This window comes from Onthophagus taurus, chromosome 1, assembly GCF_036711975.1.
Source record: "Onthophagus taurus isolate NC chromosome 1, IU_Otau_3.0, whole genome shotgun sequence".
NCBI lineage: Eukaryota > Metazoa > Arthropoda > Insecta > Coleoptera > Scarabaeidae > Onthophagus > Onthophagus taurus.
Window position 1 is genome coordinate 5,784,993 of NC_091966.1, and position 13,843 is coordinate 5,798,835.

The 13,843-nt window shown below is 30.1% G+C and overlaps 1 protein-coding gene and 2 long non-coding RNA genes across 3 annotated transcripts; 1 reads left to right on the forward strand and 2 right to left on the reverse strand.

Annotated features, from left to right (window-relative positions):
• Window positions 1-2,597: 2,597 nt before the first annotated feature.
• LOC111422119 (uncharacterized) lies at window positions 2,598-3,708 on the reverse strand. The gene is made up of 2 exons (XR_011640066.1): window positions 3,116-3,708; window positions 2,598-3,035 (listed from the first exon to the last, which is right to left on the reverse strand). It is a non-coding gene; the product is annotated as an uncharacterized lncRNA (long non-coding RNA).
• A 1,137-nt stretch (window positions 3,709-4,845) lies between these two features.
• LOC139429420 (uncharacterized) lies at window positions 4,846-6,151 on the forward strand. Its single transcript, XM_071195171.1, has 4 exons — window positions 4,846-5,081; window positions 5,139-5,361; window positions 5,416-5,703; window positions 5,746-6,151. Exons 2-4 carry the CDS (start codon window positions 5,331-5,333, stop codon window positions 5,787-5,789), a joined length of 363 nt encoding a protein of 120 aa, XP_071051272.1. The 5' UTR covers window positions 4,846-5,081; window positions 5,139-5,330; the 3' UTR covers window positions 5,790-6,151.
• LOC139429421 (uncharacterized) lies at window positions 6,060-7,724 on the reverse strand. Its single transcript, XR_011640067.1, has 2 exons — window positions 6,828-7,724; window positions 6,060-6,765 (listed from the first exon to the last, which is right to left on the reverse strand). It is a non-coding gene; the product is annotated as an uncharacterized lncRNA (long non-coding RNA).
• Between the last annotated feature and the right edge of the window lie 6,119 nt (window positions 7,725-13,843).

Here is a 13,843-nt window from a genome sequence, read left to right on the forward strand (position 1 = left end):
TGAAATTATTACAGGTAATCTATACCTTAGCCATTTATTGATTTATACAGGGTGATTTATCAGCTCACCATCAAACTTTGACATATGATAGCTAATCCAATTACAAAAAAAAAATGTTAATGAACATATGTCCTATTTTAATTAATTACGAAATTATAATCCTTTAAAGTTTTCATTTTTATATCATAATTAACTGCAACATTTTTTTTAAAACTCATAAATATTACAAATATTGTTCAAAATAGACTCCTTCTGAAGGAGCAATACATGCTTCACAATGACGAATTAAAGAGTTCTTCAGCCGAATTAAAATGTCTGGTTGATTTCTTGTTTCAGTAGCAGCCATTTGTATTCTGTTTAATAACTGTTTTCGTGTGTTAATTTCCACTTAATACACAATTTGTTTCATATGACCCCATAAGTAGAAATCCAATGGATTAAGGTCGGGGGATCTAGGTGGCCAAGCAAAGGGACCATTACCAATCCACTTGTTTGGAAAATATTGATTTAACCACTCGACAACTACTCTTCAGCGATGAGGGGGGCATCATCGTGCTGGTACCACATATTTTGAATTACATTAAGAGCTATATCTTCAAGTAAATCAAAAAGTGTGTTGTTCGAAAAAATCTGTAATTTACAGCGTTCAAACGTTCATCAAGTACATGCAAACCTAGTAAATTGTTGTTAAATAATCCACCCTAAACGTTGATGCTGAAACGTTGTTGAAATTTCCTTGGTCTAATCGCATGCGGATTTTGTAATTCCCAGATATGTTCATTATGGTAATTATTTATACCATCTCGTGTAAAACAGGATTCATCTGTCCAGCGATCATTTGAAATGAAGTCATTATTTTGGGCATGTTACTACAATAACCATTCACAAAATGCTAACCGTTGCTGATTATCTCCTGGCTATATAGCTTGAACGTTCTGTTTATGATACGGATGAAGGACTTAGCGATTCAATACGCGCCATGCAAAATGTTGACTTACATGTATGTTGTGTGCTATTCTTCGAATGCTGATGGAAGGATTATCAATAACAGCATTAATTACAGCTTCTTCGTAATCTACATTAACTACATGCGGTCGAATAGGATTACCTGTTTCTCGAAGTCTTCTGAAAGAATCGCTAAAAACTGAATAATATGGCAAATGACGCTGTGGAAATCTTTCTTGATATTCTGATACTGATTGTCGAGCATTTCAATTGCAAAAACCATACACGAAAATTATATCAGCATACTCTTCAGTGCTATAAGCGTACATTTTGAGTTTCTTCTTGTATGTAATAATTAAACCTTACAGCAAACTGACATATTACAATGACAACTTTGTTTTTGTTGAATGTTTGATTTTACTGAATAAATCCGCTGCAGAAAACTTTAAAGTGTTATAATTTCGTAAATAATTGAAATAGGACATATGTTCATTAACATTTTTTTTTGGTAATTGGATTAGTTATCATATGTCAAAGTTTGATGGTGAGCTAATAAATCAACCTGTATTTAAAGATTAAAAATGTTTACACTAGTTGTCATAATTTTTGTTCTAGTAGTATATGAGGTTGAAATTATGCCACCACTTACAGAAACACCATATATTTTTATATAGGGTGTCCATTATTTATGGAATATAGTATATATCTCGGTAAATGTTGACTTGAAAAAACATTTTATACAAAAGTTGTTTAATATTTTATTTGCCATAATAAGACAGCATTCAATTGTTTATATTTCAGAAAACAAATGAGCAACGAATAACACTTGAATTTTTTTAAATGGCAATGTACCCTTTCGTTAGGCTCATTTGATAGAGATTGTTTTTCTCTTTACGATGATGTAAAATTTTAGTACCCTTATATCAGAAAATTTTTGAAAAAATTAAAAAATTGTTTATTAAGAAAATTTTGAGTTTTTGATGATATATTTTTTTATTATTTATATTGTATTATTTATTTTAAAATATACCTTTGGTGCTTCTTTATATTTTTATTTTGTATTTATTTTAATAATTAATCTAATAGTAGATGATCAGATAATTGTGCAAATATTCTCATTATTAAAAATTTATTGCCACACTTATGCCCGGTTGCACCGTTTACATAGTTGAGCATAACTTAGTTAAGCAGTTCTTATAGTTAAGAAGAACTTAAATTTTATGTCTATTGCACCGACACAACATATACAATGCTCAACTAAGTAACGTTTAAGTATCGGTTATTTGGCAACAACGCCATAAAATTTAGTTATTTTTATAAATTTTAGTAATTTTTTAGGGTTTTTCGTGTTGTCAAGTTAATGTCGGTTGACATTTGACATATACCATGTAAATAACATTTCAACTATTCATATCATTCCCAACTTCGCGAATATTCGAAGAGTGTTGAGTTATATTGTGAGTTATAAGGACGTTTATAAAAAATGTCGCAAGAGGTGAACCTTTTAAAGATAAATTAATATTTAGAAATTTCATTTACATAAACAGTATTTGGAAAGACAATCACTTTTATTAGATATACAAATTAAAAAGGAAACGTTGCAGCAATTAAAAGAAAATAAAAAACTAGATTAATTAATAAAAAAAACTAGATAGGTTAAGTAATAAAAAATAGTTATTTTTATAATAAATTGTTTTATAAATCATTAAAGTAGTTATTTATTAAATTATCTCTTAAATAATGTATCCCATTATTGCCGATATTATTCATCTCCACACGGCCAGCCTCAATTTGAACATTTAAATCTGCTTCATTAATGTCATCTGGAAAAACAGCAACATTTTCTTCGGCCATAACTGTTCTGGTAATATTTTGTAGAACTGCCGTTGCTACAATAACCTCCATCACAGTGGAAATTTTCAAACGTAGGCCATATGCAAGGACAGGAAATCGACGTTTCCAATTTCCAAAGAACCGTTCCACTGTATTTCGGGTTCTTATATGAGCTTCATTATACAGTTCTTCTGGTCTTGTTCTACACTCTGCCAATGGAGTTAGAAAATACTCTCGCAGAGGATATCCGCTGTCGCCTAAAAGAACCTTATCATTAATCATTTGTAATCAAATAGTAATATGTACTATTTTACGTTAAGTATCAGTAACATCATACCTAATAATATGCCATTTTGGAAATCTCCGTTTTCTAACCGTGCTCTAATCCGACTATTATTAAATATAGTTGAATCGTGAACAGATCCTGGCCACTTTGCCACAATATCCATGGCTTCCAAATTTGCATTTACAATAACTTGTACATTAAAAGAAAAGTAGCCTTTTCGGTTCCTGTACACTTCTGCATCTTCGCCACCAGGAGACTGAATTTGTATGTGCGTGCAAGCAATGGCACCTATAATCCTGGGAAATGCAGCTATTCCATAAAACTGGTTTTGTACTGCTAGAATTTCTTCGGTATTACTTGGCATTTTTATGTATTGCGGTCTCAGCATAGCAATTGCACGCGATACCCGCGATATAATTCTACTAGCTGTTGAAGTATGCATCCCGGTAAAATCAGCTACAATAGTTGACTGGCTAGCAGAAGCGTAAAATCTAAGGGTTGTTAGCAACTGGTTCATTGGACACACACAGTTGTTTCTGTACAAAACAAGTAGTATTAAAATAATCTAAATTCAGCCTATAAAAGTATAATTTAAAATAATGTATACTACTTACTTATTAGACGGAAATTCTATAATTTCTTGTATTTGTCATAGAACATACAAACAACTTTGTTTTGTTAGACGAAATCTTTTAAAAAAATTATATTCGTCCATTTCGTGGAAATAATTGGATCTTTATTGTGTATATTAATTTTGGATAACCAAAATCAATTATTTCCAAAACATCTAAATCGTCGTCGAAAATTTGCAGATCCATTATTTTATTTTATTACTTTTTTAACGTATAGGTTATGTGCGGTTATGTCTATTTGACGTATGCGCTTGAGAACAACTTAAGCACTGGATTTCAAATACTTATATTTGAGAACGTCTTATTGATTTTGAGAACGGGTTACTTGACGGTGCAACGCAAATTCACTACTCAAGCATTACTTAGCCTTTAAGCAATGCTTATGTATTACGGTGCAAACGGGCATTAGACATTGTTTTACATTCTACGTAAATTAAATGTTTAAATTTAAAGTAATGATATACAAATTTTTTGATCTATCCGAAAATATTAATCGCTTCAGGTTTGTTTTTCTTGGGAGACACTACGCCGACGTCTCGGTTACTGAGAATACCGAGCTCCACTATGTCTCGGGCAATGTTTGGGACGGAGCAATATTTGCGATGTTGCCGTATTTATACTCCGCAAGCAATCAAAACCGACTACATGTTTTAAACCCATTTTATTTAAATTTGCTGCATTTAATAAAAAAATTGAACTCTTTAAATATGATTTACTTTACATTTCACTACCTGGTGATGCATTCCGTTTTTAAAAATTTTTTAAAACGTGATTTTAGAAACGTTACGCGACATTTTTTGAAAAAACTGAATGCATCACTAAAAACTATATAAAAAAATAGAAATTTTGATGTAACAAACATACAAAAATTTTAAACGATGGCTGAATAAAATGGTATTCGTGGTTTTTGCTAATAGGTTATCCTCTTAAGTCGATTTATCTGTCGGTTAAAATTGTATCTAATAGATAACGTCGACGAATCGTTTATCCACCCGTAGTTTAGGGTTATCTTTTAAATAAATATGACATTTGGATACCCACCAGATTGAAGTACTGGTTAAGGGTTTACCTATTAGATATTGTCAAAAAGATATGCGCGCAAGTTTGGTTGCTTGGTGAAAGGAAATGATATCAAAATCAAAATATAACATAATTCAAAGGTGTCAATGTCAAAAATAAATTAAGCTATTGTGGTGATGGATAAGCAGGAGAAAGTGAAAAGATCCTCCAATTTTACTAAAGCAGAAAAAAACTTGCTGATTGATTTGGCAAACAAATATAAAAATATAATAAAAAATAAGAGAACCGACGCTGTAACATGGAAACAAAAAGATGAATGTTGGGGTAAAATTACTGCAAAATTTAATTGTTGTAGTATTGGAATAGTAAGTAAAAACGTTGAAATAAAACAAATATAAAATAATCTGAATTCATGGCTTTAGCCAAGAACTACAAAACAACTGCGAATGAAAGATGATGGGATAAAAGAGGAAATAAAAATTATTCTGCGCACAAAAATTACTTAAAAGGCACGGGTGGTGGAAAGCCAATGAAAGAACCAGTTCCATCCACCGAAAGTGAAAAAGAACTTACAGACACAATTTTGTTGTCTGTAACAGGATTAAAAAGTAACTATGATAGTGACTCAGGTAATTTATGAAAAAGGTAAATGCCTTTTCTTTTAAATTAGGTGGTATTTTTTTAAAATTCATTTGTTAGTAATGAATGGTATGGACGTTAATAATATCGATACAAATGTAACAAAGGACGTCACAGAAGAAGACGTTATGTGCCACTGGAATGAATTTGAAGTTGCAATGCTACAAACCGAAAAACATTTGGCATTACAACTTCAAAGTAATTTCCAGAATAATACTTCTTCTTCTTTGGAAACACAAAATATTCCTCCAAACACTATATCAGAAGTAGAGATTACCCCAATCATAGAAGTAATTCCTTCGGAAGTTATTACGCAAAAACAATGTCAAAATGAAAATGAGTTGAGAAGTAAGTCTGATTACTTGATGCTTATTATACTTACTTTTATAGAATGGTCGAGCCGTAGGAGACCTGTTATTAAAAAAAAGTTGTAACAAATCTATATCAACGCAATTTGAAAAGTTGGAGTTTATTAACAGCACTCACAAAACAGTTCACTAAGCAAAATATTTGGGCAAAAGAAGAGCATAAAATAAAGCTGGAAATACTTAATATACAAAAAGAACAAGAAGCCGTAAAATTACATACACTTCAAATGGAATTGGAAATAGCAAAATTGAAATTTCCACAATATCAATCTGGGGATTAGATCGCCATTGGATTTTTTTTATAATTTGTTATATTGTTATAACTTATAAGTGATATTTGAGTATAGTATTTTTTATTTAAATTCAACTATTTATAGACAACGTATTTGTTAATAAACAACAATCCACATTTATACGAATTCTTTAAATTATACGAATATACGAATTCAAATAATATCTAAATAAAATTGATTATGTTATAAATTTTAATTTAAGAGGTTAGGGAAATAATTCGCCAAAAGTTGATTTCTAGCATTTCCTAGTAATTCACCATCTTCTATATCAAGGTTATCTACCTCGACAGTATTTACATTTATTCCAGGATCATATGGAGGTATTTCTTCCTTTGCATTTATTGCTATGTTATGTAGCAACAATTACTGTCATTGCAGTTTCTAGTTTCAATCGGAGCTTGAGTGCAAGTACAGGAAATCTTCTCTTCCACACGCCATATTGCCGTTCCACTGGATTTCTAGTTCTTATTAAAGATTCATTATATAGTTCTTCTACTCTATTTCCGGTATTCAGCAAAGGTGTTACCAAATATTTGGTATTACGATATCCGCTGTCACCCACTAGCAAAGCATTACCATACTCATTATCTTCAAACCTTTGCTTTAATAATGAATTATCAAAAATGTGTTAATCATGGGCCGATCCTGGCCAACAATATCCAAAATTTTTAAATCCACCGAGGACACAGTTTGAACATTCAATGAAAAAAAGCCCTTTCGATTCCGGAATGTCTCTGCACGTGGTCCACCTATAATTATTATCCACTCATTAATATTAATTCATATGTTTCGATTAAAAGAGATTGCTTACCTGGCGAAATAATGCTAATATGATTACAATCGATACTGCCTATCACCCGTGGAAATCTAGCTTTTCCATAAAATTGTTCTTGTGATTTCTCTATTTGGTCACCAGTAGGCATACGTAGTTGGACAATATCCTATATTCATCGCTTTCTAATAAATACTCATGTAAGAATTACATGAGTATTTATTGGAGGAATGACAACTCACAAATCAACATCACAAACTAAAGTCAATTATTCAAATTTGACCAATCATGTTTTATTTCCGTTTCTAATGTTAACACTCAGGGGTACCAACTGTTTTCTATCTTGTTGTTTGCTGCCTGTCGGGTAGAAAGTTGCTGGATAAACGCGTCACTGAGGTTATCTGTTAGACAAGTTTATCCATGAGTTGCGTATCTGACAGATTTAACTCGACATTGATAAACCGGCCCTTAATCTCACCAACATAAGTTGTAACTTTTATGGTTTCTATGGTTACATGTCATAAATTGAACTTGAAAAATTTTCAATTTAGAAAAAAGTCCAATTTTTACATAAAAATTGGAATAATTAGTTAACTTTTATAGTTAGAGTATAAAATATCTATGTCTATCTACCTTGGCTATTATCTGTATAACATTGCAGATTGAACCGCTCTTTAATGTTGTATATTATAGTGTCTCGGCTATTAACTCTTTAACGATGTATATTGTATAGCCTCGACCACAAAAGACCTTGGCTATCATCTTTATAGCATTGTAGGTTCTAATCAACCGCTATTATTGTTTAAAAAGTACATTATAGAAGTAGTTACTGAAACTCCTGGGTTGGAATCAATTATAATAAATAACCAATTTGATTTAGGCTTTTATGTAGTCGAGACTAGAGTTAAAGATGTAATCAAATTTGTTAATAAGAACAAAAAAAAGTGTATATTTGTCAACGTTTTGATACATTTCTAAAGTTTGTCCATCTCTCCCCATCAAACAATTAAATAAATCTCGAAATCTTAACGTGATTGCAAACAAACGTTAATTAACACAAAAACAACATGTTTTTAGACTTTGTTATGCAACGTTGTTTTTAAATTGTGTACAAACATGATTAAAAAAAAAGTACTTTGAGTAAACAGCATGAAGAAAAATGAGAAAAAAATTAACTCCACCTCAACAACCCTTAGGGAGATGTACCTACATTATTTATTTAAACGCAAATCTTACTTAGAATTAGGGGAGAAAAAAAAAATCAGGAAAGGCCGAGTGTTTGTTATAAAACGTACTCGTTGTTATAAACTACCTTTTTAAGAAATTGAATACATTTTTTTTTGGGTTACTTTCAAGTAACAATTTTGCTTTAGTAAGTAAATAATGATGTTGATTTGTTTTAAGACACATAAATAAATCAATGGTAAACTAAAACTTCTTGTAACTTGTTTGTCGATCTGCTTACCAGAAAACACCTTTTAAGAAAATTTAAACTTGGTCCTTTCAACTTGATTGTTTACCAATAAAAAAAAACTTTTTCAATAAATCAATAATAAAAATTAATGTTATAATATAATAAATCGATTGTGGGTGAAAATTTTAGACGTGTAATAAACGCTTCAATAAAATAGAGTTAATTTCAGTTTATGTGCTATCTGAGTGATCTCCATGAAAATCGAGTTTATACGTGATAAGCTTTCAAACGGGAAAGCGCCGCTTAACTACTTAATTAAATTCGAAAACTTTACGAAAGACTTTCTTATTGTCGCGCGTTCACTTTGATTTTAAGTAGCAAAGACCGATTTAAGATCGTTGGCACGTAACTTTCAGCTTTTAGAGAAGTAGAAACCGGGTTTTATGTCATCGGAAAAATGAGTTCTTAGATTTCTACGAACGAGAATCGTATAAAATAAAAAAAATAAGTTATGACTTAGTTTCCAATTTCATTATAAAGCGAAAAAGGAACTTTCAAAATTTATTTGACGTAAAACTAATTTACTAACACATTGTTTTGTAATTTTGTAACAGACCAAAAACGGGTACTTTAAATTTATTTAGAGTGTCTCGGTGTTTGTCGAACGTGTTTCGGTTTTATTAATTGCAATTACGTTCGGAACTGACGTCCCTTTTATTTAAATTTTCCCGCACGGCAATCGTATTAATCATTAAAACGCTTCATTAGTTACATTAAAATACTCGAAGCCTTTTTTTTACAAAACGTGGATATTAATAAATTTTCTGTATGTGTAAAATATTTGTAGGTGTATTCGATCGGAAGAATTTCGTATTCCTGGCACATCATCTCCAAAACTAATAAATTCTGGAATAGGAGTAGCACATATCCCCATGGACCAGCTAAAACCATAAATATTCCAAGTAAATACGAACCATATAAAAATTCCGATTTCGCATGCGACAAAACTAAATAAAAATAAAATAGAGACTCAAAAACCGTTGAAAAATAAAAATTATTTACATGAGTCTTTTGGCACAACAATGAAAATCCGTACGACCTACCTCAAACCACGTCCCTTTTGCATATTACAAGCGGGGTGGTCGGCGAAAAAGCACCCCTCGTTTTGCATGCACCAACCGTGTATGTACTTAAATGGGACGGCGGTATAGTTGGACGAGAATTTATCGCGTTCTTCTCGGGCACCGTACCAATTCGCCGAGTTAAGCTTATAAAAGAATGTGATGGAAGGAGCTCTCCGTCCGTCGGCACGTTTATGTCGTCGTCGTCGTGGTTGCACCAACCCTCTTCCTTCTTCATACTCGTACTTCTTCCGGATCGAGTGCACTACATCCAGAATATTTTATGCTTTCCGACCCGATCGTATATAAAGGGCTTAAAGAGATTTTCTTCCGTAAATGCACGAGAAAGGCTATCTTGAAATAGGTAGGAATAAAATTTTCACCTCATAGATTGATCTCTAGTATAATTATATCTGGGAATATATATTTTGTTACTTATTTGTTTACGCTAAAATATTGAGGATTATCTTTTTGGGTTATAATTAAAATTACGACACGTTATATATCGTTTGAAAGAAGATACTCTAATCTTCAATTAACCCTTTGTTGCCGACGATCTCTTTGCTTTCTTGAAACGTGATCTATTACCGTGATGATTTGAGATAAAGAGAACCACTTTGTCGTCTTTTCACTTGAAAAACCCTATACTTATTCTGTGAACTGAATCTGTAATTATAATCACCTAGGGTTATTTGCTTATCAAATAATACATTTTTTGGAATACATTTCTTGTTTGCTCTTATAGTTCCACACGCAAATGTATTTTCTGCTTTTAGCTTCTCTACAAGAAGTACAGAAGAAAAAAAATTATCTAAGTAGATCACCCTTTTTTTGCCCCATTCCTTTTGGTCAGAGATAACACAACTCCTTCCAAGTCCTTCCATTCTTCATTCGTAGCTCCATTTTTCATTTAGATATAAAACTCATTACTCGACCATTTAAAGTTTGGCAAATTTGCTTTATGGAATGGGAAAAAATCAAATTTGAAATATTTAGGAAAAAATGTCTTGTATTAAAATTTAAAGTGATATTGTAGAGTGTTATATATCATTTAAAAGAGGATACTTTTAGCTTTCGTTTTATATAAAAACCATTTCTCTACCTTCAAAACTAAACATAGCACGATTTTTCAAAATTATAAATTTTTTCTTTTAACCGAAATTAACACACATCTTCAAAAATCTCTTTGGAAGAAAATTCGAAACAAATTAGAGTAGTCCTTATATATCACATAAAAGAGAATACTCTAAGCTTCAATTAAATGTAATAATCATTGCTCCATCTTGAAAAATGAATTAAGTATGATTGTTTAATGTTTGGCAAATTTCTTTTATGGAATGGGAAAAAATCAAATTTGTAATATTTACGAAAAAATGTCTTGAATCAAAATTTAAAGTGATATTGTAGAGTGTTATATATCATTTAAAAGAGGATACTTTTAGCTTTCGTTTTATATAAAAACCATTTCTCTACCTTCAAAACTAAACATAGCACGATTTTTCAAAATTAACCAATTTTTCTCATAACCGAAATTACAACACATCTTCAAAAATCTCTTTGGAAGAAAATTCGAAACAAATTGAAGTAGTGCCTATATATCACATAAAAGAGAATGCTCTCAGCTTCAATTACATGTAAAAATCATTGCTCCATCTTGAAAAATGAATTAAGTATGATTGTTTAAAGTTTGACAAATTTCCTTTATGAATTGGAAAAAATCAAATATGTAATATTTACGAAAAAAGTCTTGTATTAAAATTTAAAATGATATTGTAGAGTGTTATATATCATTTAAAAGAGGATACTTTTAACTTTCATTTTATATAAAAACCATTTCTCTACCTTCAAAACTAAACATAGCACGATTTTTCAAAATTGACCAATTTTTCTCTAAAACGAAATTACAACACATATTCAAAAATCTCTTTGAAAATTCGAAACAAATTGAAGTAGTGCCTATATATCACATAAAAGAGAATGCTCTCAGCTTCAATTACATGTAAAAATCATTGCTCCATCTTGAAAAATGAATTAAGTATGATTGTTTAAAGTTTGACAAATTTCCTTTATGAATTGGAAAAAATCAAATTTGTAATATTTACGAAAAAGTCTTGTATTAAAATTTAAAGTGATATTGTAGAGTGTTATATATCATTTAAAAGAGGATACTTTTAGCTTTCATTTTATATAAAAACCATTTCTCTACCTTCAAAACTAAACATAGCACGATTTTTCAAAATTAACCATTTTTTCTTTTAACCGAAATTACAACACATCTTCAAAAATCTCTTTGGAAGAAAATTCGAAACAAATTGTAGTAGTGCTATATATATCATATAAAAGAGAATACTCTAAGCTTTAATTAGATGTAAAAATCATTGCTTCATCTTGAAAAATAAATTAAGTATGATTGTTTAAAGTTTGGCAAATTTCCTTTATGGAATGAGAAAAAATCAAATTTGTAATATTTACGAAAAATCGTGTTGTATTAAAATTTAAAGTGATATTGTAGGGTGTTGTATATCATTTTAAAGAGGATACTTTTAGCTTTCATTTTATATAGAAACCATTTCTATACCTTCAAAAACTAAACATAGCACGATTCTTCAAAATTAAACATTTTTTCTCTTAACCGAAATTACAACACATCTTCAAAAATCTCTTTGGAAGAAAATTCGAAACAAATTAGAGTAGTCCTTATATATCACATAAAAGAGAATACTCTAAGCTTCAATTAAATGTAATAATCATTGCTCCATCTTGAAAAATGAATTAAGTATGATTGTTTAAAGTTTGGCAAATTTCCTTTATGGAATGGGAAAAAATCAAATTTATAATATTTACGACATAATGTCTTGTATTAAAATTTAAAGTGATATTATAGAGTGTTATATATCATTTAAAAGAGGATACTTTTAGCTTTCGTTTTATATAAAAACCATTTCTCTATCTTCAAAACTAAACATAGCACGATTTTTCAAAATTAACCAATTTTTCTCATAACCGAGATTACAACACATCTTCAAAAATCTCTTTGGAAGAAAATTCGAAACAAATTGGAGTAGTGCTTATATATCACATAAAAGAGAATACTCTAAGCTTCAATTAGATATAAAAATCATTGCTCAATTTTGAAAAATGAATTAAGTATGATTGTTTAAAGTTTGGCAAATTTCCTTTATGGAATTGGAAAAAATCAAATTTGTAATATTTACGCAAAAATGTCTTGTATTAAAATTTAAAGTGATGTTGTAGAGTGTTATATATCATTTAAAAGAGGATACTTTTAGCTTTCGTTTTATATAAAAACCATGTCTCTACCTTCAAAACTAAACATAGCACGATTTTTTAAAATTAACCAATTTTTCTCATAACCGAAATTACAACACATCTTCAAAAATCTCTTTGGAAGAAAATTCGAAACAAATTGGAGTAGTGCTTATATATCACATAAAAGAGAATACTCTAAGCTTCAATTAGATATAAAAATCATTGCTCAATTTTGAAAAATGAATTAAGTATGATTGTTTAAAGTTTGGCAAATTTCCTTTATGGAATGAGAAAAAATCAAATTTGTAATATTTACGAAAAATCTTGTTGTATTAAAATATAAAGTGATATTGTAGTGTTATATATCATTTTAAAGGATACATTTTCCACCTCCAAAATTGAAAACATTTTCTTAACATCTTCCTAAAATCTATTTGGAGAAATTTCGTAATAGAATAGATTAGTGATATATGTATATCATTTGATTTGAGAAAGAGATAATAAATTAAGCATGATTTTGTAATTTTAAAAGTACATTACTTAAAAATTAAAATTGGCTGTTAAAGTTATCTATAATAATCGAAAGTAGATCACGCGCTTATTTAGAATTTATGTGAAAATAACGCACGTGCAAAGTGCATATCTATATTATCGATTCAATTCTCCATTCCAGTCGGATAATAATGATATTCTTCAACTCAGAGGAAGCGTGTTGATTTCCCTCCGGCACATACACGTTAAAACCAACCGAGACAACTAAGTGGTCAATAAATTATTTAAGCCTAAAATATCGATTTTGCCTCGTTTACAAAAAAAAAACTTTGATATAAAAACTTTTATATCACAAAAAATAGCTTGGACACGGATTTTTTTTTTATCATAATTTTGCAATTTTATTCTTTGAACACATTTGAATTAGTTTTCTTCGTGGTTTCTCAACTGTATTTGTGAGTACCATCACAACCGTTGAGATGTGGTCTTTTTTGATGTGAGAAAACCCTGGGTGAAGTCGGATTTGCGCACAGTCGCCTGATTTTATCGATTTGCGGCTTTAATTTAAAGATGGATATTCAGTCGACCCGTAGCATTAAAGGTCGAAAAGTACCCCATTTTTGCTGTTACCGGTTTTACGTTCCATTTACTCCCAAAACGAACGACTTCCAAATTCTTTTTCGATCGAAAGCACTTTATACCATTGTATTTGATGTGATTTTATTTTTTTTGTTTTGTGTTATATTAAAATTTTTTTA

What these genes read in the sequence shown, in the direction of transcription:
- LOC139429420 (XM_071195171.1), top strand. Translation starts at nt 5,331, where the DNA reads ATGATAGTGACTCAGGTAATTTATGAAAAAG. An exon ending in TCAGGTAATTTATGAAAAAG is followed by an intron (nt 5,362 to 5,415) that starts GTAAATGCCTTT and finishes TTCATTTGTTAG; the next exon opens with TAATGAATGGTATGGACGTT. An exon ending in AAATGAAAATGAGTTGAGAA is followed by an intron (nt 5,704 to 5,745) that starts GTAAGTCTGATT and finishes TTACTTTTATAG; the next exon opens with AATGGTCGAGCCGTAGGAGA.